This window comes from Onychomys torridus, chromosome 13 (assembly GCF_903995425.1).
Source record: "Onychomys torridus chromosome 13, mOncTor1.1, whole genome shotgun sequence".
Classification (NCBI taxonomy): Eukaryota; Metazoa; Chordata; class Mammalia; order Rodentia; family Cricetidae; genus Onychomys; species Onychomys torridus.
In genome coordinates this window covers 78,272,592-78,296,836 of record NC_050455.1, presented here as the reverse complement: position 1 = coordinate 78,296,836, position 24,245 = coordinate 78,272,592, and the positions used below count along the sequence as shown (strand labels likewise).

Below are 24,245 nucleotides of genomic sequence, written 5' to 3'. Positions count from 1 at the left end.
TATTCTAATAATCAACACCTGATCAACAGTGACTAAATATAATTATATATAAATATATATGATATAAATATATTTATATTAAATATAAAATAGAAAGGATAAATTTCTGCACAGTATTATACAAAACACTAATAACATATACCCTACTTCAGATGGCACTCAAAAACCCACACAGGCAACAGGATGGTCTCTGAAGTCACAATGTGTTTGAATATGGCGCTTTCTCTTAACACTACAGGATGTCTATCAAGTAATTTAACTTCTTACATGTAAAGTTTTTTTTTTCCTCATAAAATAAAGAAACCAAGAGTACCTAACTTGCTAAATAATTACATGAGAAAATTCAAGCTAAATATTCACATGGTACCTTGTATATGTTAACATACAAAAAACATGTTGAATAACACTACTATGAAGTCTCTATAGTCTCTTGCCACTCTTTCCAACAAGAGGATACATATATTTTCCAATATACTTAAAAATTCATCAAAGCAGGCCATATCTCTGCACATAAAGACTTGTTATTATAGCTTGAATATAAAATGGCCTGAGGTTCATGTGTGGAAGCCTTGGTCCCCAACTGGTGATATTATCTTGGTAGGTAGGGAATCTTCAAGGCTAAGCCTAGCAGGATGGACCAAGTCACTGGAAACATGCTCTTAATGCTTGGTCTCCTTTTCTCTTCCTCATCTTTTGCTTCTTGTTCATCTAAAGTGAGGAGTACTAGCCACGTACTCCTGCCGCCATGATGCTGTGTCTCCTTTAGACAGAAAGCAATGGAGCCCACCAACATTGAGACTTATAAACCAGAATCAAAATAAATTTTACCTCCTTTAAAACCCTCAGGCAGAGGCAAAAACCTAACATACCCTTCAAATGTAGCAACTTAAGCTAATTATGTTCTCCTGATTCTAATTTGAGCTCAGATTTTCTATTATCTGATTAAACTATGTGTTAAGAAATGTGTAAGTTGGCCAACAACTCAGGAATGGGGTCTTTCCTGCTACCTTGTGGTATAACGGGATCAAACTCAAGTTGTCAGACCTGTATGCAATTGCCTCTACCCAGTGAACAACCTTAGCAGACCATAATTCCATATTAAAATTATTAAAGTAGGAATTATAAAAAACCACAAATATATATGTTATAGAATGATTTAAGGACACTATAAGTTATAATGTTGAAGTGGCAGATAATTTTCTATAGTAAAGAATAAAATTGAATTTCAATAAATTCAAAATAAAGGGATTTATAAACTAAGACATCAGAAAATGATGTGAGTTTTCTGTTTTTGTTTTTGTTTTTTTTTTGAAATATCAAAGAGGAAAAACTGCTAGTAAAACCATTAACACTTTACTTACTCCATCAGCAATGTGTTTATGTAGTCATTTCCATCCATATGGCCAAACTGAAAATCTCTATCCGACACCAGCAACAACAGAGAGAAGAGAAAGAACACAAATGTAGATTTAAAAAAATGTACACAACACAAACATGACCTTGGTAAGCACATAAACTTTCAATACTGAACATGGAAACCCCTGATTTGTACCTAAGTGTGTGTGTTACTGGGTTTTATGAACAAGTACATGGGCAGTGGCAACAAGCTCTGTGACATTTCACCTCATTTTACATGTTTAAAAGGCAGGTAAGAAAATGTGCTCCAAGTAAAATGGATTTAATGAAAGCTAATTTACCATGAAATAGGATCACAGCCAGGTGGTGGTGGCGCACGCCTTTAATCCCAGCACTCGGGAGGCAGAGCCAGGTAGATCTTTGAGTTCGAGGCCAGCATGGTCTACAGAGTGAGATCCAGGAAAGGCGCAAAGCTACACAGAGAAACCTTGTCTCGAAAAAACAAAAAAAAAAAAAAAAAAAAAAAAAAAAAAAAAAAAACCAACCAAACCAAAAAAAAAAAAAAAATAAAAACCAAAAAAAGAAAGAGGATCACTCAAAAGAGGTCAGCTACCATGTACCATGCTGCACAATGAACTTTCAGTAGGTTTGAAATATGAAGAAAATAATGAGTCCTGTAAGTTCCTATTGTTGTTTTGAATGGCAGCAACAAACACAAAAATTTGGAATACAGCAAAAATTCTCATTCCCAAGTAAATTGTTATATTCCATTAATTTGAATATCTACCTGACATGTGACTGTTCACTAGAATTGTTTCAAATTTGTTAGTCTATGGGCATATAAACCTACCATAAAACACATGTCAAACACTCTCAGGAAGCATGAATGGAATAAATTATAAATGACTGGATGCATCTTCTCTAACTCGTAAGATGTGACATGGATTTATCCTCATGCTGACCTGAAGCTCCAGGTCATTCACTACAACTCTATTTTGTTTGTTTGCTTTTTTTGAGAGATGGCTTCTCTGTATAACAGTTCTGGCTGTACTGGAACTCGCTTTGCAGACCAGGCTGGCCTTTAACTCTCTGAGATCCATCTGCCTCTGCCTCCCAAGTGCTTGCCATCACCACCTGGCTATTCACTGCAATCCTTGATTCACCTTTCTAAGTGTGAGATGGACTCTGTTTTCTAAAAACCTGGGGCCAGAAGTGCTTTACATTTCTCCAAGTTTTCACGGTTTGGAACATTTTCACATAAACAATGAGCTCCCTAGGGCAGGGACCAAAATGTTAAGTACAGAATTCACTTTCCCTCACCATATATATACCCTATAAACATATCCTGAAGGAATTTCACACAATTTTTTAAAAGTGGCTTTGTGCTCTGACCACTATCATGTGAAGGTAGCTGTGGATTTTCTACTTAGTGTCATGTCACAGCCCTTCACTTAGACCTGAGGGTATCTCAGATTTAAATTTTAGAGATTAGGGTTACTCAATTTATCTTACTGTTTTAGATTTACTTCACTGTAACACCAAGTTACACAAAGGCAACCTTTCAGAACACAGGTACATACCTATGGAAGTGGTCTCTGAAATCTCTAGCAACTTCTTGAATAACCGACTTTAATCTGTAGAAGAACAAACACATAAATATTTCACCTCTTCAGTTAAAAAGTTTAATTATCTCATTATCACATCTGTTGCCTTATCTAAGTGCTACAGGCAAAACAAGATCTGGATGGCATTTGAAGCTTAAATAAATTCAAAGCAATCATACCTGGTATGTTCAAGCGATGTGTTTTTCTCATCAATAACTGCAATGGCCACAAGCTTTCCTAAAATTAAGAATAATATCTTTCATTTCCTGGAATTGAGAATGATATAACTCACATTACATATGCTTGTCAAATATTACTTCTGATGTAACTGGGAACTATAAGAATATGCTTCTAGACTTTAATTCCAATCATCCTTCACATGTTACACAAAATTAATATATTATGGTATATTGCTTATAGCCTGAACCAATGAATTAGGCAATTACAAATGACAAATTTCCTCTAGGAGGTGAATAATAATAATTTCTCTACTAAAATTGTTTTATGTGACCCATAGACTGGTACAGTATTTTGTCAAAAGCTGTACCATAAAGATGTTGATTTTAAAAAATTTAATAAAAATTGTGGTGCTAAAAAGCAATTTTTTATAACACAAAGGAGATGCTTTCTTTGTGGCCATTTCCTCTGTTACATCCATTACAATGGATCACCATTCACCATTGACGTATAGCATCAAATTTAGTGAAACGGTTTCTGAGGCATAAGTGAAACAGTACTCCATATGATAATGTTCAGGAGGGTAGAATGATGTAATAACAGAACAGTGGTGCTGTGGTGGTGATGATGTGGGTTGAAGGTGTTATGTTCTCAGCACTATACTAAGCCCTGGGAGAACACAGGTGAGGAACCACAGTTTACTAGCTAAGTACCTTAACTTCAAGGAATGCTCATTTATTTCAGGAAAGCAACAGTTTTTCAGAGTTATGAGGAAAGTTAAATGAACTTATATACCTAAACATATGGGAACATTATTTTTCAAGGGTAGGAACACAAATGTAGGATTAAGGAAACAAAACATATCATTCAATGTTATTTTGCTGCTTTTCCTAATCTTGCCCTACATAACACATCTCTAAAAATATTACATCTATACAATCTCAACTCACTGTTTTCTTTTTGTTGAAAACATCAGTGTATAAGGATTATTTCATTTCTTGAAATATTTCATACTTAGTTTTTATTCTGTGTTAATTTAATTTTCAAATGCCTCTTCTCTATAGCTGCACTTCTATCCCATGACCATGAAACTGTGAGAGGAAATACATGTGTAACAATAAGTAAATATTTCACTTACAATTGGGTCTAAATTTACACAATACTTTCTCCTAAAAAGTAAGTGTCCTAGAAGTTTTGAACTTTCTATTTATATATATAGTTACTTTCTATTTGTTTTCTTGCTTTATCTGTAATTTTCTATCATATGATCTTATGAAATGAACAATATGACAGATTCCTACTTACAAGTAAAAGCAGATCTTAGAAGACTTGTAGCTTCATGTTTTGTTTTGTTTCCCCCCCTTCATTCCTCAATCATCCAGGATCCTTGTCTTCCTCATCACCATTAGATATTAGAAAAAGCCCTTCTTTGGCTACACTGATCCTCATATGAATTATATGTACTTAAATATGTGGTATGGATATGTAAGTTTCAATTCTTAAAAAGAACTAATAAACATAAGTCTATTTTAATTAGTAAATGCAACTTTAAAAGAAACAGTAATTAAGTACTGAATCAAAGAAAAAAAATCTATAATGAAATAGGAATGGCCATATGCTTGTTACCTGTGTCTCCAAGTTCATACAACAGGAAGCCATCCATAGTAAGATAGTTCTGAAACCTCTCCCTGCTGATCCATGCGGACAGATCACCATCTTCATACTCTTGAAAACAAAGCAAATGAAATACACCAGAGTACAAGATAGCTGCAATGTCTCAATCCAGCAATGTGAATAAAATATCTAATACAGTATCATAATTTTAAAACCATAAGCTGGTTCTTAGGTAGTTTATTCTACTCAATCAGATGTAGACCACAATTAATGAACAATGAAATTATTTACTATAGTACCAATAAAATTAGCAAAAAATAATTCAAATAAAAGAAATAATTAAATTGCCCTAAATCAAAACTGAATATATTTTATAACATGTTAAATAAGTCCATTTATAAACTTAAAAATAACTTATACTACATATACTACTATATAAACAGTTATTACAGTCTGAATATTCATTTAAAAATGAAGTTGGAAAGATATGTTACACATTGATCAAATAAAAACATATTCTCCTACAATGACAGCCTGGTAAAGGTGTTACCTGATTCCTATCATTGCAGGTACTATGTATTGTAATTTCTTTGCTCTTGTCTCTTAGATTTTTATCTTAGTTTATAATTGTTTCTCATATGTACAACTTAAACACAAACATAAAACACAGTTCATGAGCTTTATTTCAATATCAAATACATCTTTTTCTAGGCTGACAGGAAATACAATTTTATTTTTTGAGCTGAGGATCGAACCTAGGGCCTTGCGCTTGCTAGACAAGTGCTCTACTGCTGAGCTAAATCCCCAACCCCCAGGAAATACAATGTTTTGGGGAAATAACACATCCTGATTAAACAGAGTTCTGAAATACTTTTGGAAACATGATAATGGCATGAAGAAACCATACTTCTAGTAGTTATTCTAACATCAAAAAGAAAGAAGGTAAAGACACAGTTATGGTTATTTCTTTTCTCCTATTTTTTTTGGGGGGGTGTCTCGAGACAGGGTTTCTCTGTGTAGTTTTGGTGCTTATACTGGATTTCACTCAGTATATCAGACTGGCCATGAAATCACAGAGATCCACCTGGCTCTGCCTCTGAGTGCTGGGATTAAAGGCATGCACCACCACGCCTGGCTCTTTTCTCCTATTTTTATGTGTGCAAGTTTCTCTCATGTTCCTTTGATGGCAAACATTTGCTTGCTTGGAGATAATTGTAAACATTAAATAACTAACCCCTGAATTAATGAGCTTATGAACTGACTTTCTATTTCACTGTATAAATTTCCTTATCTAACATTCTAGTGATGTAGGACATTCATGTATCTGCCATATTATCCACTGCATAATTTCTTTAAAGGATAAAATAACAATGCAACATTAAGTAGGTTAACACAGTACACCTACTGCATGGTTAACTACATGCACAGAAGTGATAATAATATATCAAGAAATTAAAATGAGTTCAATTAAACACAGTAAAAAAAAAAGAGATGCTTAATTTTCTCGGCACAATAATCAAAACATATTATTTTACTGAAGCAATAAAAAAGCTGTCTTCTGTGGTCCAATAACCAAGTGGCTACCTAAAAAACATAGCCCACATTTTCAAAAAGAATAATGAAACATAGTGACAAAATGCCTTTATGATCTGCTTTGAAATGTTTCCAAAGAGAACAAAACCAAACCAAGTGCAGTAAGGTCTGGTTAATCATTCAATATTACTATGAGTACCAGAGTTTTATTATGCCATTCTTTTTATGATGTATGGGTGATACAAAAATAAAACTTAGCTAAAATGAAGTATTAACTTCAAGAAAGTGCTTTCAGACACAGAGGGAAAATACTTAGAAAGAGTATAGGGTTCCATTCTGCTGAGGATGTTTTATTTTATCTATGTGTGGTAAAATGTTTACTATCCTCTTAAAATTAATTCTGAACATTTTAACGCATAGAAATCACATATAGCTTATTTCTTAAACTGGCAAATAATTTCACAACACACAAAATTGTTGGAAGCAACTAAAGATGAAAGCACACTGATGGAAAAACTTCTTAAGGGTTAAAAAGGTCATTTACCACAGGGAACTACGACACTGGCAGCACTTATAAAATCTTCTATAAAGACCTCCTTGTAATAATGTTGTAATTATGAAAGGCTTATATGAGTTAAAACTTTGAAACTTACCATCATAAACAAAGTAAGTGTCATCTTTGAAAACAAGCACTGCGGGCATCTCTTTCAGTGTCACATACTGCAGAAAAACACCAGAAGACAATAATACAATTAGTGCCTATAACTTCTGAAAAAGCACAGAAAAAAACTTGGAACACATACAGACAGCAACAAAAGACTAAACAGAGTACAATCTTAAGTTCAACCAACTTTTCTATCTGAGTATTTTCAGATATCTCCCTGGAAGCATCCTGTTTGACCAAAAAACAAAGACTACTCTTAAGAGTTTCTAAAAGACCACAGATAGCATTCTGGGTAGGGAAAGATGGAGAGTTCTGGGACACAGAACAGCAGCCTACTTAAGGATGTCGTTCCCCACTAGCTATGTGATATGCAGCCACTTTATCTAGGGAGTCAACATAGGAAAGAACTCTCTAAACTGCTTTTTAAACACACTTGTCATTCATAAGGAGTCACCTAAAAGTATCTCTTTCTATTTTGTATTTATTTCAAGAGTAAAATTATGACTATCAGAGGACAAACAATTTGGCTAAGCAATTATGAACACATGAAACATGAAAGTAACAAATAAAGGGATCCAGGTACATCTCAGCACAGAGGCAATATGACAAATGTTCTTGATACATTGTAACTAAACATTAAACAATATCATGAAAAAAACTACCTTAGGTAGTGAAAAAGCTCTCAACCAGGACTAGATCCACCAGTTTTTGGCAACTCATCCACAAAAATGATATAAAAAGTTCTACTTTCAGGTTTTTCCCTTTCTTTTTTTTTTTTTTTTTTCCTGAGACAGGGTTTCTCTGTGTAGCTTTGCGCCTTTCCTGGAACTCACTTGGTAGACCAGGCTGGCCTCGAACTCACAGAGATCTGCCTGGCTCTGCCTCCCGAGTGCTGGGACTAAAAGGCTTGTGCCACCACTGCCTGGCTGGTTTTTCCCTTTCAAAGCAACAAAGTAGCCCTTCCTCAAAGAACTTGCAGCAGAGAATCCAGTTCCATATCCATCTGTCTCCTACATTCCTTGACCTTCACTATCACATTGCAGGGGGTGCTGGGTCTGTTATCTATCTTTTTAGGTTTTTTTTTTTTGTTGTTGTTGTTGTTGTTTAAATACAAAGTCTCATGTAGCCCAGGCTGGCCTTGAGCTCCTGCTTCTATCTTCAGGTGTTTAATATTCTGCCCAGCTAATTCTACAGCTTCAAAGACGTACTGGTTACACAACTATTTCCATTCGGATTTAGCACAGTGGTATAGCGCTTGCCTAGCAAGTGCAAGGCCCTGGGTTCGATCCTCAGCTCCAAAAAAAAAACCAAAAAACAAAAAACCCAAAAACCAAAACAACAACAAACCCCATATACCTGAACACCAAAATGAAAGAGTTTGACTGTAAAATAGAAACATCAATACTTAGATTTAAAAAGGAGAAATGGCAAATTAAGAATATTAGCATGATCTTCTCTGAAAAATAACATGTCTTATAACTGGTATAATAGGTAAACTGGAGTGGATTTAGACTGGCAAAAATAGAGGTTCTTCAACAAACTGAAATCATTTCAGAATTTTCATTATAAGAACCTATATACATACTAGAACTGTGGTTCTCAACCTGTAGGTTGTTACTCCTTTGGAGTCAAGCTACCCTTCCACAGGGGTAGTAGATCAGATATCCTGCATTTCAGATATTCATATTACAATTCATAACAGTAGCAAAATTACAGCTATGAAGCAGTAATGAAAATAATTTTATATTTTGGGGTCACAACAACACTGGGAACCTTTGGAGTTTGATGTATATCACTGCTCACCAGTATTATTTCACAGAGAAAAAAGTCAGTAATGTGACAGCTGCAGTCTCTGTGCCATGGTAATGGAGTCCTGGCTCGTGAATTACAAACAGTCTGACAACAACAGTAAAAGTTTCTTTCTTCTCATATAACATTATGAATAAACCAGGTACCTAAAATCAAACCGTAATTCTTAAGAGTGAATTTTTGTCATTAAACCAGATATTAAATATTACCTCAGGAACCACATCTTCTGAGGCAGAAAAGAAGTATGTATATACAATTAATTCTGAAGCAGCATCTATGTATTTCTCCTATGATAATACAAACAGAAAAAAGACATCTTGAATATCAAAGATCAAAATTTGGTTCTCTAACAATCAAGGCTATTTATAAGCAGTGCAAGAATTTCCTACCATGTCACCTTTCAGTGAAAGGAGAAAATATAACCAAACCAAATATACTGTTCTAAAGGTAAACAATCATATCAACTAAGTGTTCCTATCCTCCCCTTCAAAGAGAGCTGAGTTATACCACAAGGTCAACTCGGGCTATTACCATGATGAACGATGGTGGAGATGACAGTAGAGAAGGTGGCAGACACACATACATTAAGTAACCTTAGGAATGCCGTTTTGCTTTAAAAAGGTAACATTTCACTGCAGTTTCCATTCTTTCACTTAAGGTGTTTTAAAAGTGTTAACATTAAATAACCTGGTTAGTACCATAAGAATTACTAATGCAGGCAATATTTACCCAAATTTTTACTCAGTTCAATTTCATAATGGCAAATTTAGTAAGGAAGATTAAATAAAGTATTTTTATTATGAAAAATACTTAGATAAACTAAAATATTTTGCTTTCAAGTTTTTGCAAAATCATAGCTGTACACCGAATAAAATTACACTATGTCTGTTTATGTGGGAAAAGGATAATTTCATACTTTCAAGGGTGATTCTCCGCCAATATAAACAAAAAATACACGATGCCTCTTCCGTACATGGTCGAACATTTGTTGACTTGGAAGTGGCCGAATCAGAGCCCTATTTGAAAACAAAACAAATGAGTCTGAACTAAAAACAATGCACAATTCAATCCAATTTATGTGACAGCTGATGATGTTTAATGTGTTAACAATATATCATCTGCACTTAAGCATATCCCAAACACACCCAAATAAAATTTCAGCCTATGGTGTTTGTGTAATACTTTATGTAGTACCCAGAATTAAATCTGCCAGTTCCAAATACATTTCTTTATACACCATCAATAACATTTTTGATTAGTGAGACACAGAATAATCACTCATTTACAGTCCTTGGCTAAAAGCAAGACAATTTACCTGAAGAGTCTTTCCTTTTCAAAAGCATTATTTACAGAAACAGATCATGAAACAGTATCTAGGAGTCAACAAGAGTTATTATTTATATAAAATGTGTCAATTTAAATGTTACAAACTTCTTAAGTACCTTAGGGAGGTCAAAGCCTCAAGCTTCCAGTTTATATTATTACTGTTTATTTAAAAAAAATAGAATGAAGCAATAGTTACACTAGTACAAAAAGGAAAATAATTCTATGAAATTTATTATAGCCATTTTCAAAAACAAATGAATAAATGAATTGCCCTAAAGGTTACTATAAAACATATCACTTATAAAACAATAGTGGAAGCCCATGAACTGTGGTGGCTGTGGAGCCCCCATGGGACTGGACTAGGCCCTCTGGATACCGGAGATGGTTGTTTGGCTCGAACTGTTTGGGGGGCACCCAGGCAGAGGGATTGGGATCTGTCCCTGGTCTATGGGCAGGCTTCTGGAACCCGGTGCCTGTGGTGTGACACCTTGTACAGCCTTGGTGCAGTGGGAAGGGGCTTGGACCTGCCTAGGCTCAGTGTGCTGGGCTCTGCTGACTCCCCATGGGAGACTTTGATTTGGGGGTGTGGGGTTGTGGGGTGGCTTGGGAAAGAGAGCTGGGGAGTGGGAGGAGGAAGGAGGGGAGAATCTGTGGATAGTATATGGAGTGAGTAGAAAATTTCTTAATAAAGAAAAATGAAAAAAAAGGTTAAGAAAGGAATAAATGCTTTCTTCTTTTAAAATGGTTTAGATTAGCATACGTTCAGTCTTCAAAACTTACAAAATGAATAGAACCTATTTTGCAAAAGCAAACACTTTCAAAACACACAGTTCTTAAGGTCATTGCATCACTCTCCCTGGTCTCTGCTTCAGTCCTTCATAATTAACCAGTAAGTGATGCAATTCTAGAACTGAGTCATGAAATCTCCCCTACTCCAAAGGCACCTTTACATAAGCAGAATTCCTTCTTAGGGTTAAAGAAAAATGAACTTGTAACTGATAAATATAAAGCTACCTGAAGCCACAGGGGAGTCAAGTGCATCCCACTAGCACTCACCTCCAATAAAACCATTTCAAATTATATTTATTCACAAAGTAAATGAAGAGAAATATGCAATAGCAGAAAATACAATGGAAATTACATATTAAGCATCACAAACTTTAACAAAGATTATTCCTAATTCTGCATTTACACAAATATTTTGAGGCATCATTTTACACAACAAACTATCCTGTTTTAACTTAAAGCTATATATAATTACCACTGTATCTTGTCAAGCCAATAAGAATAGTCCCTAGAACTTTAAAGCCAATATAGATTAATTGATCTTGACAAATGATCTTCAAAAGAGATACACACAAACATATTATAAATATAATTATAAACACCAATATTCTCTACACCTTGGCAAGACATAAACATTTCCTTTAAAAAAAATCACATTTAAATCAGTAAGAATTGCTTATGGAAGGATATACTTCCTGACCAGCAATAAGTCAAAGATCTGTCCATTCAATGCAAATGGCTCACTGGGTTCTAACTGTGTCATCTGGTAGGTAAATACTGCCAGAATACTTTTCAGATGACATAAAATGTGATGATAAAGAAAATTAATTTAGCTGCATCTAAAAAATATTTTCAGAACCACAAACTAGGGATGGAATACCAAGTTTATCAGAACAAGAATACTCTGAGCTTCTCTTAAGACTCCAAAATTAGAGAACAAGAAATATAAGTTGATATAAGGCATCACTACATAAGGAAAATACTTTTAAAAATTAAGATTCACAAAATTGCTAGAATAATCCTCCCAATTTCATTTCCTATGTTCCAATTACCCATAATAATTAGGGTCCGATGATACTAAACAGGAACTTCCACAGGAAACAGTCCATAAGTTAAACTGTGCACTGTTCTGAGTAATATGAAACCTATTTCCCCTCAAAAGGTACATAGAAAGCCAAGGAATCACCCCTTCAATCAGTGTATGCATGTTGTGTACATGACCTGCCCATTAGCAATTGTACAGCCCTTTAAGTTACCAGACTAACTTATGAAGGAATTGCAGGACTTAAGTGCAAGTAATCCTGACTTTGTTTAACAATGGATTCAAAGTACAGAAGTTAGTGACACTGGTAATCCAGAAAATAAAGAAAGGAAATCAAGTGCTTCTTTTAAGTGAAAAGATAAAAGTACAAGATATTTTAAGAGAAAGAAATAGAGAATGTTCATATGATCTGGTACTAGGCACAGTTTCGAGCATTGGGGAGTAGAGGATGGGGATGGGGTAAGGTGTGGAGCTTAGGATATCCTTTATAAATAGGAAAGACTGTTTTGTAAGTAATAAAAAAATATGAAAATGCATTAAAATTCATTGGAGAAAAAAGATTCTTCTAAACATAAAATGGCCTTAAACACAAAATTAACATATACTATAAAATATAATATCTCTTTACAGAATTTCACTGCATGTGCTACATAATCTTATATTTTTCATAAATGCATACAACACATTTCATACCTAGACTATGCATGTCCAATGTGGTCAACTAAAATATATTTTCTTTCAAAGATTAAAATCATGTATTAAAGGCTTTTTCAACTTACCCAGATACTCTGTGAGCAAACTCAATTATATCATCTTTAGTCCGTGGTCCTCTGTAATTATATGCCAAGTCCCCCTTTAAACTTAAAAATAAAAGGTAAGAATTGGAAATTATCTGTCTTCATATTTAATCTCAATCCTTTATTGAAATATATGCTTAAAATGCATAGAACACTAAATAAGAGGAAGGTTTACAAGCAGCACACTTATGTAAAAAGAATATCCAATTGTCTTCTGAGGAACAGCACCTTAAGATTCATAAGAAAAGGCTATACTCCACTCACACAACAGAATACATTTTACTCTGTTGTGCAGAGTTTTAGTATGTACTGTCTAAAAAGTGAGTAACTGCACATTTACAGTCAAGGGCTTAAATCAAAGTAGTTTTAATCTAACTATCAAGTGGTAAATAAAAAAGTACTTTGGTGATGGCAAAGCTCATTTTCACCAATACAAGTTAGTTGATAAACCCTCCATTAGGTATCATGAATCAGACATAAAAATAGCTTTCCTAAAACATTGATTATCTTTCAAGAAACCTGTTAATAAAAATCAACTGTATATATAAAAAAATAAACAAAAACAGAATTCCTAATAACAAAGAGAAAGGATCATTAACATCACACTGTACTGTAAAATTACAGCATTTTTTTAAAAAAAGAAAAATACCCCCCCACAAAAGAAAAGAAAAATACCAATATAAAACCCCAGAAAAATATATTTACTCAAAATTGTGAAATTGAGGGTTTTACTCCCTGGCGGTAGGGAGATAACTTTGAAAATAACTGGTTAGCTCCTCATAGTGCCAAAATGAGGTTAATGAAAATAGGAAAATGAAGCAAAATCATTACAAAACAATTCCCTTTAGAATAACCATACTATTTTTCTAACTTAAATTCTCTACAAGACTTGATCAATACTCATTGATTAAAATTAACATCTATCAATTTTCCTTCTCTTGATTTCTTTTTTCTCTGATGAAGTAAGACTCTTTAATTATACAAGAATGAAATCTGTTAGATGTGATTTGCTGTTGTAAAGCAGAACACAAACTGGGGCTCCTTCAGAGGAGACCTTTCATAATTTATGAATATATACCTTTTCCTGTAAGTGCATGCTACACAGTAAGTGCTCAGAACATATTTACTGAATTAGCTGTACACCACACACTTAAATATGAAGACCTATAGAGGTGTAGCACACACTCTGCTTAAAAACAATGGCTGAACCCAAAACTTCACCCTCCAAAGAACAAACTAGAATAAATGAAATGAAGAACAGTGAACGATTAAAAATAAACATAAAACATTCAACTTACAGCTTAATTGTTGGATAACCTCGAACTCCAAACTCTGAAGCAATGCCTTGATAAGAAAAAGAATAAATATTTCTAAGTTGTTTTTAAACTGAGAAAACTAGGTAACATGAGCCTTTTACTTAAAAAAAGTGTATTTATATAAACCTGAGTGAATGTTTTTAAGTATTAAAATCTCAGACATGAAATTTTATTATAATTAGTTAATAATCTCATATATGAACTTCAGAAAATATTCTGAAAAGATAAAAAGTGAATGTCAAAATAATGATTACACTTTGTTCTTCCCCCTCTTCTATTATCTTCTTTTCCTCTCATTGTCCCTCTTCTAGTTTCATGACCTATAATCCCCATACATAGATTTACAAATTAAAATTCTGAAGACTCATGAGAAAAAGTGTGCAGAAGGATTTTTAAATGAACACATACAAAGGAAAGTATCTACTACATAGACTAGCACACAGAACTCTGTAACTGAAGATCCAGTTCTTGACCCCTGATCCTGACCTCACTGCTAAGAGATATCTGCTGGCACACCACAGTACATATGCTAATATATACTGATATAAACTGGCTTTAATATCACTTAAATGTAGCTCAAAATAATTTTGTGTGAGGAAAAAAATGGTTCACGCCATTAATCCCAGCACTCGGGAGGCAGAGCCATGAGGATCTCTGTGAGCTCCAGGCCAGCCTGGTCCACAAAGCAAGACCCAGGACAGGCACCAAAACTACTCGAAGTAATCCTGTCTCAAAAACAAAAAAACAAAAACAAACAAACAAAAAATTGCAATAACACACACACAGGAAGCCAGAAAGAAACAGCTTGTCCAAAATGTCAATAATACAAGTTTGAGAAACCATGAATTATAGTAAAAAGAGTTTGTAATCGAGAAAGGAAATTTGCAAAACTAATGCTTTAAGAAGAACAAAGAATAGGAATGGTATCGGCCAAACAACAGTGCAAGTTTACTCATGCAAGTGATGCAAAGGACTCAAGCTGTACAAGGCTATATGTAGGATGGAGAACAAGCAGAGTTTTAGGGACTCCACAATAGAAATAAACATACTATGATAGGGAAGCTGGAGTTAAGGATGGTTGTGAGCCACTATGTAAATGCAGGGAACCAAATCCAGGTCCTCTGCAATTGTAGCAAGTGCTCTTTGCCATCTCTCTAGCCCCTTCTAACACTGTTAAAAACTAATTCAAACATACCAGTCCAAACGAATTATTCTCCCTCTCCTCCACAATGGCCTGTTAGTTATCTTATCTCACTCAGGAATTCCAGCTCTAACAACTTGACCACATTCTAGAGCACTGATTCGTTAACATCAGTAATCTAAAAGATTGCCAATTTAGATTAGCTGACATCTTGAACATAAACAAAGAACATGCTTTGCCATATAGCAGTGGTGATGCTCAGAAAGTAAACTGAGTATTACAGTGCCAAGCTATCCCAGCCTTGCAAATGACTACCAGCATTGTTTTCACAGTTCTGCTACTTCCATTCAAGCCTGAACTCCGAGCACCCTACACAGAATATGAAAGTCACACAGATAATTTTCCTCTATGCATTATTCTTCTGTTTCATCTTACAAGTTTCTACCAAAAACATTTGGATCAAGTCATTTGTGTAGCTGAAAATTTTCCTGTGTCCCACCTGGTCTGCAGCCACTCAGACCCAAGTAAACATACAGAAGCTTATATTAATTAAAACTGTTTGGCCATTAGCTGAGGCTAACTACTGACTAGCTCTGACATTTAAACTCAGCCCATTTCTGTTAATTTGTATGTTGCCACGTGTTCCATGGTTTTACCTGTGTGTCATTACATGCTGCTCCCTGGACAGTGGGCTGCGTCTACCTGACTCAGCCTTCTGTAGCTGAAGTTTTCTTGTGTCCTGGCTTGCCAGCAGTTGGGACAAATCTCTTCCACTCTCATCCCCCAAGTAAACACACAGCTTATATTAATTATAACTGCTCGGCCATTAGCTCAGGCCTACCAATGACTAGCTCTTACACTTAAACTCAGCCCATTTCTGTTAATCTGTATGTTGCCACGTGTTCCATGGCATTACGTGCTGTTCCCTGGACTGTGGGCTGGTGCCTAACCTTCAGCCTTCTGCTTACCAGAATTCTCCTTGTCTGCTTATCCTGCCTATACTTCCTGCCTGGCTACTGACCAATCAGCATTTTACTTATCAACCAATCAGAGCAACACATTCATAGCATATAGAACATCCCAAAGCACATTTGTTTTCCCTCAAATGTGTTTTCTCCCAATTGACAAATGATAGAATGTACAGCACTCTTTCATCTGGTAAACTCATTAACAATACAGTACCTTCTCCATCATCACATGCACTAGCCACGGAACCAAGTAGTTTTAAGTATGAAACATTATGCAATCATCTCATGATCACTCCCTGACAGATTCAATAGCTAAAATGTGGTTATGTATCCTGCCCAAAGCCACAAAATAGGACATAAGAGCTGAGATTAAAAACATGGGTCTATCTTGACCCAAAGTACAATCTAGAACATGACTTTCTGAAAAAACAAATAAATATTTTTTTTTTTTTAAAAAGCACAGTAAATAGTAAATAGCAGGGTGTGTTGGTAGTTCATACTTGTAATCCTAATACCTGGGAGACAGAGGAAGAATACTGATATGAGTCCAAGGACTTTATAGAATGTTCTAGGCCAGCCTAAACTACAGAGAATTGTTTTAAAGGGAGCAAGCACTCATATTGCCACGTAACATACTTCTACTTTCATAAGTAAAAGACAAGAAAACCAATCTTACTGGATATGAAGAATTTCACATGTGTCATCACATCATTCAAACTTCAAAATAGCCAGTAAAAGAAATGTCACAATTAAATGTTTACCAATAAAGCCTTTAGAAGCCTTCCCAGGATCACACACAAAAGCTACAGGCAATGCCAATGTACTTTCTTTGAAGCCATGCTCTTTCCAAGTTGATATGTCATCCCATACTTCTTTAAGTTTAACTGTTGTAGAATATTATTTTAAGATGTGTTACTTTTGCTTATGCTGCATTTGTTTAACTCTGTGAAGTTCTGTTACTGTGCCTGTGTAAAACACCTGATGGTCTAATAAAGAGCAGAATGGTCAGAGAAAAATAGGTAGGGTTGGCAGGCAGAGAGGATAAATAGAAGAAATCTGGGAGGAGGAGTAGCCAGACAAGGAGGAGGACTCCAGGGGCCAGCCACCCAGCTAGCTACACAGCAAGTCACAGAGAAAAGGCAAGATTTACAGAAGCGAGAGACTGGGAAAAGCCCAGAGGCAAAAGGTAGACAGGATAATTTAAGTTAAGAAAAGTTTGCTAGAAACTAAGCCAAGTTGAGGCCGGGCATTCATAATTAAGCATATACCTCTGTGTGTGATTTATTTGGGAACTGGGTGGTGGGCCCCCCAAAACAGCAGAAGCAAACAACAACACTTAACTTCTTCTTTTACTATTTCCCTTAAGACACTTGCTAGTAAAGATTCTCTGAAATGGCAGATAGGGAACATTTTAGATTATGGGGAGATGTAGCTCTGCCACAGTTCAGTTTTGACAGTGGAGCATGAAAATAGACCATACAGCAATAAACAAATGGCTGTGGCAATAGTCCAATAACTCTATTTACAAACAGGCAGCAGGGCAGGGTTGGCCTCTGGGTGCCATTGTCCCAGCTTCATTGAGTTCTCTGCACCACTCATTAACTTCATTTTCAACTTTCAATATGTTCCTAATCCTCACTTACATTTTTCTAACTCAATTCATCCTTTAAGTGTCTACTTATTTCCATATTATGCTTCCTCAGCTTACACTTACAAATTCAATTTTTCTGTAGTTGCTTCTTATAATATAAGATTATCAATGTGGACTCAACTAGGAGCAAACAATGGTTTATATGTCTATGTTATGCTTAAGATTAGCACACGCTATATATTAAAATTTTAATGCCTAATTCATTTAACTCAAAGTATACAACCTTAACTTATTAAGACAACTTTACGTGATAAAACATCTCTTCTTCTACTCACCCTGAATATAATTAAAATATTTCCATTATTAAAACAATAAAATAATTAACTATGAGCTTACTAGAGTAGGAAGTAGCATCCATCTTTCCAACTTTAACTGGAGAACCAATGCTTTTCATTTCAAGTCCAACTTCATTCCAAATTGGTTCCAATTTTTTACAATGGCCACACCAGGGTGCATAAAACTACACAAAAAGAAAAGACACTAAAATGTTATACCACTATGAAGCTCAACCATAATATTCAAAGAATTTATTTAAGCAATCTAATATTAATCTATTTCAGACAAGATAGTTTTTAAGTGGCAATATAACAAAATAAAATAAAACATATAAATCTAGATCACTTACCTCTTAGGGCATACCTCAAAACTATTATTTTAGTTTCATTTTAATTGACTATCAATACCTATTTAGAATAGAAACATGATTGATTCAAAGTCTTTAATTCTGTGCAAATGTGTCCATGTTCTACATAAAATAAAACCGCTAAATAAACATGCATGCACCATACCACATACATCCTGTGTTCATAGAAAATATCTGTTCCTAGTACAAAAATTTAACACAGAGGTAGGTACATTTGCTGAGTTCTACTGTTTTCACTAGCAGGATTTGAGGTGATCATTGAGAGACCTGACACAGGGAAAAGTCAAGTTGATTACAAGCACAGCCCTTCCCATTTCAGAATCATCAAACACAGTTTACTTAGGAACTCTAGTTATATGGTATTAACACAATATTTATGTATTTTCATGAAATGAGACTTATTTTTAAATGTGATTCCACTGAAATGTTCAAACATAAATAAAAGGAGGAAGAATTAAACAGAAGATTCTCAGGCTCTATTTTCTACTCTCAATAGTAACTAACTCTGTTCTCTTGTTCCATTTTGTGGGATATACTTTATATATGTTAAAGCAAATCCCCAAATTTAATTTTGCCCAGTATTGGGGTATTGGGATAAAAGTGTGTTTGGTATTAATGTATATTAAGAAAGATCAATCTTATAAAGAAATGAAGGAACAAGGGTGAAGTCTATACTGAAATCATAACACAAAATCTCCTTAAGAAATAATCCACAACCTCATTATAAGAAATGGTCCCAGCTTTCTCCCAGAATGACTCTACTCCCAGCATTTAATCGAAAATAAATTCCTTTGCCAGAAGCTTGAAAGTTCTCATGGTCATTTAAATATAAAAATCTAAATAGAGGCAGGAAGATAGCTGAGAGGGTAAAGAGCATGCTACACACTTCTAAAGACCAGAATCTGGATCACCAAAACACAAGTACAACCTAGACAGGTAACATGCAACTAAGATTACATATCTTAGTCCACATGAGGAAGAGACAGGGAATCCCCTGAGCAAGACACCTAACCAAAATAGAGAAAATTTTGAGTTCCATCTGGGATCAGTGAGAGAGCCTGCCTTACATTATACAAGGTGTCGAACAACTGAAGAAGACACAATATATACTTCCAGCCTTCACAGGCACAGACATACACCATGCATAAGTGAATGTACACCTGGAAATACCCATGCATACGCACCACATGCACATACATTAGAGTGACATAAAAATATCAATTTCTGAGAAAGCAAACTGTTCTTTTTGCATAGAAGAGACCAAAACTGATATTTAGATTTATATACTCACATCAACAAGCCAAATGTCATCTTTTCGGTTATCTTTAAATCTAAAAAGAAAAGGAAAAATAAATCTGATTTTATATTTATGTTTACAAACAACACCCCTACCAATAGTATTTACTAGTATAACTAGTATAATTTATTTAAGAATACTGAACTGATCAATACAAGGACACAGAACAAATGCTCTGAATAAAAGTTTCTTATGAAATTTATACTCAGTAATTGCTAAATCTTATACTATTTAGTAAACATTTGAAACTGTCCAAAGAATTGAAAAACTCCAATGAAAGAAAGAATATTTGGGGAAAACCACAAATGTAGTCTGCTTCCTTTATCTGGTATTCAACTTGGAACAAGGGGTTTCTCTATTCTGAATAAGTACTGGTTTTCACTTCTTTATTACATTAACAAAATAGCAAATGTATTTACATTATGCTTTGTTAGGTGTCACATAAAACCTAGGGATAAGTTAAAATACACAGGAAGATGTGTACAAATAAATGTAAATAAATTATCATACATATAATGTACTTGAGCATCCAGACTTTGTTATCTACAGAAAATCCTGGAACTAATCTCCATGAGTACTAAGGGATGATGATATATTTCCTAACCTCTTCTCTTCTGTATTCCATTTTAAATCCATGCAAGAAATTAATGTTGTGGACCAAGGTTATTCTTAGAAAAGTCTGCTTACAAGATTGGCCCCTTGTTCTCATTAAGATCATGGATTTTAGAAGGAGTCTCATCATTCCTGGTAAAGAATGCAGTTCTCATAAAATATTTGTGAAAAGCAACAAATCCAGAATTGCTGTACTGGAACCAAAGGTCTGAGATTCATATTCCAGGCTATAATAAACTTGTAAAATGCCATCAGCTAGTTAGGCCTGTCCTTTAACTGTGTATCTTAACACTCACCTAGTCCTGTGGATATGTGTGACACAGCATAGGATTAATTGTATTCCCCTGAATGAGCCCACTATATATAGGCTAATTCAAAACTCCAGGGCCACCATCAAATGCTACACTCAATAGGAAGCAAAATGGCACACATGAGCTCAACAGAGTGGGTCAAGTGAGCACAAAGCATGGGGATGATTAAGCAAACTCAGTGACACATCACTGGCAGTCAGGTCCAGAGGAATATTAAGACAACACAAGGGGTCCAACATGTTCCAATGGTGAGAATGGCATGACTTTCGGCTTCAGCAATCTCCCTGTGAGATATCATCACCGGGATATGACAAATGGAACTTTTTTTTTCATACTGTTTTGGTGCTTTTTTACAACTGAATTCCTTGCTCAGTCTGGAATCATGTCTGAATTTTGTGGGTCTGAGTGGCAACATCTGCTGGCACCTACCATAAGATACATTTTAGTTTTCTCATTTAGCCAACAAGTAAGTTACTCTATCATTAATATTCCCCAATGGAAGAGCCTTTCAGGTGAACATCACATAAAGAGCCAAGTGATTACTAGAAATGAAACTCTCCTTTCACAGAGTTACTATTATTAAAAGCAGTGTGAAAAGGTGGTTGATAGTGACATACCCACAAAACACTATCCCATTGAGTTAAATAAAGCTACTTTCTTGTTATCAAAGAGTTTTGCTCAAAAATCAGTTTCTATAAACAATCTTCACACACAATGCCAAGGCCCATTACTATGACTAGGACCCATGTGACGTTCATACTTCTGGCCAATTCAGAGCACCTGTATCAAATGATCATATTACTCACTACAGCAATTTGATCACACAGTCAGGTGGCAAGGTGGTTGATGGGGACAAGGAACAAAATTGAAATTAACTGTCTATAGAAATTGTTCAGTGAGTAAGAGAGTTTGTTGTGCAAGAGAGAGGACCTGGGTTTAGAATATAGCACCTACAACAAAGCTAACACCATGCCTGCAATCTCAGTTTACAGGGGTAGAAACAGGAAGAGTTCTGGGGCTTGCGAGATACTGGCCAGCACCAGGTTCAGTGAAAGATCCTGTCTCAAAGGAGTAAGATGTAAAGCAGAACTTCCAGAGTGATGGTCTGTCCTCTGTACATGCATGCAAAGGTTGTGCTCACACATGTGCACACATGCTACAAACTAGAAACAAATACCTACATACACACCACATACGCAAAAAGAAAACTGGAAGTAACAAGTCCTGATTCATCCACTGTTAATAGTGAAAGATATGAGAAAAAAAGGATGGTAACTCCTTGGATGGGTGTAGTTTGTTTCTGTTATGAAAACAGTACCATACAAACATCAGGCAGATGTAGTACACAGACAGGGAAATCCATCTCACTGATAAGGAGCACAGAAGAAAAGACTTCTGCCTCTCTGTAAGTGGGAAAGTAACTAAGTTAAAGACCTCAATAAGAACATTTTAGTAGTAACGTATATAAAAAAGGTGAAGCCACCAATAATGAACCAACAAGTAGGCTGGGAGTGCTGGTATATTTATGAGCTTGGTTGGCATGGGAGGTCTGAGTCCTTGACTACAAGTCCCTCCAGAGACTGTACACCAAATCTGGTGTGGGAAAGGCACCCATGTGGCCTGCCAGGGAAAAGATTGTTATCACCTGCAGTCAAGGCAGAAAGACTGACCTTGAATTTTGCAATTAAGTTAGACTTCTCACCTATTGTGAGCAAGGTCTTGTGAATAAACCTGTTATACTACAGATTAAACACTGAATTCCAGTACTTACTGTGTATGATTAAACACAAAGAAAGAAACAATATAGAAACATTTGCTGGTTTTCCACCTTACAACTATTAGCAAAACTCTCTGGTCACTCCTCCATTTAGCATGCAAATGGAACTTAAAACAACTGAAACAAATTTGGCAATATGCTAATATTGGTCACCACTGCACCTATATTATTGAAAAGTTAGATTCCTGTGTAGATATTTGGATGCCATCTGAGTTAAATAATGTTAAATAGTATTTAAGATATGTACGTATACTCACGATTCATTTAGATCTTCTACAAATCCTTTACAGCCAGCCAGGTCAAGTAAAATAACTGGAAAGGACAAAAGGACAAAATGTAGAAGATAAATGATTTATCACTTCGTTTTTTACCTTAAGTCTAAATTACCTATAAAACGTTGGAATTTTTTTTTTTTTTTTTTTACTATTTACCAAAAAGCTCACCAATGATCCATTACACTGTGTTAAATGACACAAAAGCACAGTAGTTCACACACTCAGTAAAATTTACAATACATGTAATCACACTGCAAAGGGCAAGCACTATGTAGGTGAGTACACAATACAGAGTTGCTTGTTCTACATATTTCCACTCCCGTTTTATTTTTCCTTTTCACTAACCTAATTTTCTGGCCTAGAGATAAAAATAATTTTCTTTATCATCTAGTAACATTTATCCCTTCGGTACGAAGTCCAAATGGAATTCCCCAAAATAGGTAGAAGACAAAACTGGGCTTCAGCTCTAACACTTATTACAGGGAAGTGCCTGACTCACAGAGGATTCAAAATTGGTGGCCCAGTCAGGGGTGAACCACAAAGAACCCAAATACTCCATGCTGACAGCTTAAAAGACACTGGGTCTTTCTTCACAACATAGTCTTGGCTATCTGACTAGGATCTGCCCTTAGGCATCATCCCTTTCTTAGTTTGTGAAAGAAAAGTCTTCCAATGTAACAAGACTCAGAACCTACACCAAGTTGGGGCTCAACATCCTTGTCATCAGTGGAGTCAAGGAAACTTCCTGATCGCAGAGAGGGTAGCAGTACCCTCTTGGCATAAGTCTGCAGAGTACCGCTGAGAAAGCCCGGCCCACCGAGGATTACTGGTTATCCAAGGGACCCTGGAGCGCGGCCCCAACCCAGCTCGGCTCCATCCCCAGCACAGCCTCCCACCGCTTCCCACCGCTCCGCTTGCTCCTCACCGGCAGCGCAGAGCGGGAGGGTCGCCCAGTTCCTTCTCCCCACAGCCCCGGCCATGGAGCGTGGCATGGATCCCGCCAAGAGCGCGAGCAGAGATACAGAAATGCCGGAGCCAGGCACCAGCCTGCCGGAAAGGGAAGCGAAGACGGCCGGGAACGCAGAACTCCAAACCCGGCCGGGGTGGGGCGGGGTGCGGTGGCCTCCGCGGTAGCCCAGCGGTTGTAACTTCTGAGCATGCGCGGAATGCGACGCATGCGCCCGAGCACCACACATGCGCATTCTGCTTCCCAGGGAGCCTTCGCGACCTCGGATCTCAGAAGAGGCTGGGAATTCGTGCGGGGTACTTCCTGTGATGCTGCGAGTGTGCCATGGGACTCTTCCCAGATTGCACGTATGGCTTTGTCGGGTGAATTTTGTGCTGGAAGTGAGGTAGGGTCCAACATGCACCCTTGAGTTTTGTCACATTTTTTTTTAAAACTTGTCACTTAAGTCCAGGGAACGCACTAGTATACTGTGATAGTACATAAATAAGTGGGAAGTCATGCTTTAAAATAAACGACTGTATTGCTGAGTTCTGACACCCTCTGTGTTGAGATCTATTTAGAGTATTATAAATTGGTTCA

General features: G+C 35.9%; 1 protein-coding gene across 1 annotated transcript in view; it reads right to left on the bottom strand.

Moving 5' to 3' along the window:
• Tmx3 (thioredoxin related transmembrane protein 3) overlaps positions 1-23,851 on the bottom strand; it is a 28,654-nt gene extending 4,803 nt beyond the window's left edge. Inside the window, exons 1-13 of the mRNA XM_036205175.1 lie at positions 23,625-23,851; positions 22,682-22,736; positions 19,719-19,758; positions 18,121-18,244; positions 14,007-14,052; positions 12,691-12,771; positions 9,674-9,773; positions 8,967-9,044; positions 6,938-7,004; positions 4,764-4,862; positions 3,140-3,197; positions 2,937-2,990; positions 1,362-1,418 (exon numbers count right to left, since the gene is read on the bottom strand). Coding sequence (XP_036061068.1) covers positions 1,362-1,418; positions 2,937-2,990; positions 3,140-3,197; positions 4,764-4,862; positions 6,938-7,004; positions 8,967-9,044; positions 9,674-9,773; positions 12,691-12,771; positions 14,007-14,052; positions 18,121-18,244; positions 19,719-19,758; positions 22,682-22,736; positions 23,625-23,691 — 926 coding nt within the window. The 5' untranslated portion in view covers positions 23,692-23,851. The remainder of the gene's footprint in view (positions 1-1,361; positions 1,419-2,936; positions 2,991-3,139; positions 3,198-4,763; positions 4,863-6,937; positions 7,005-8,966; positions 9,045-9,673; positions 9,774-12,690; positions 12,772-14,006; positions 14,053-18,120; positions 18,245-19,718; positions 19,759-22,681; positions 22,737-23,624) is intronic.
• Between the last annotated feature and the right edge of the window lie 394 nt (positions 23,852-24,245).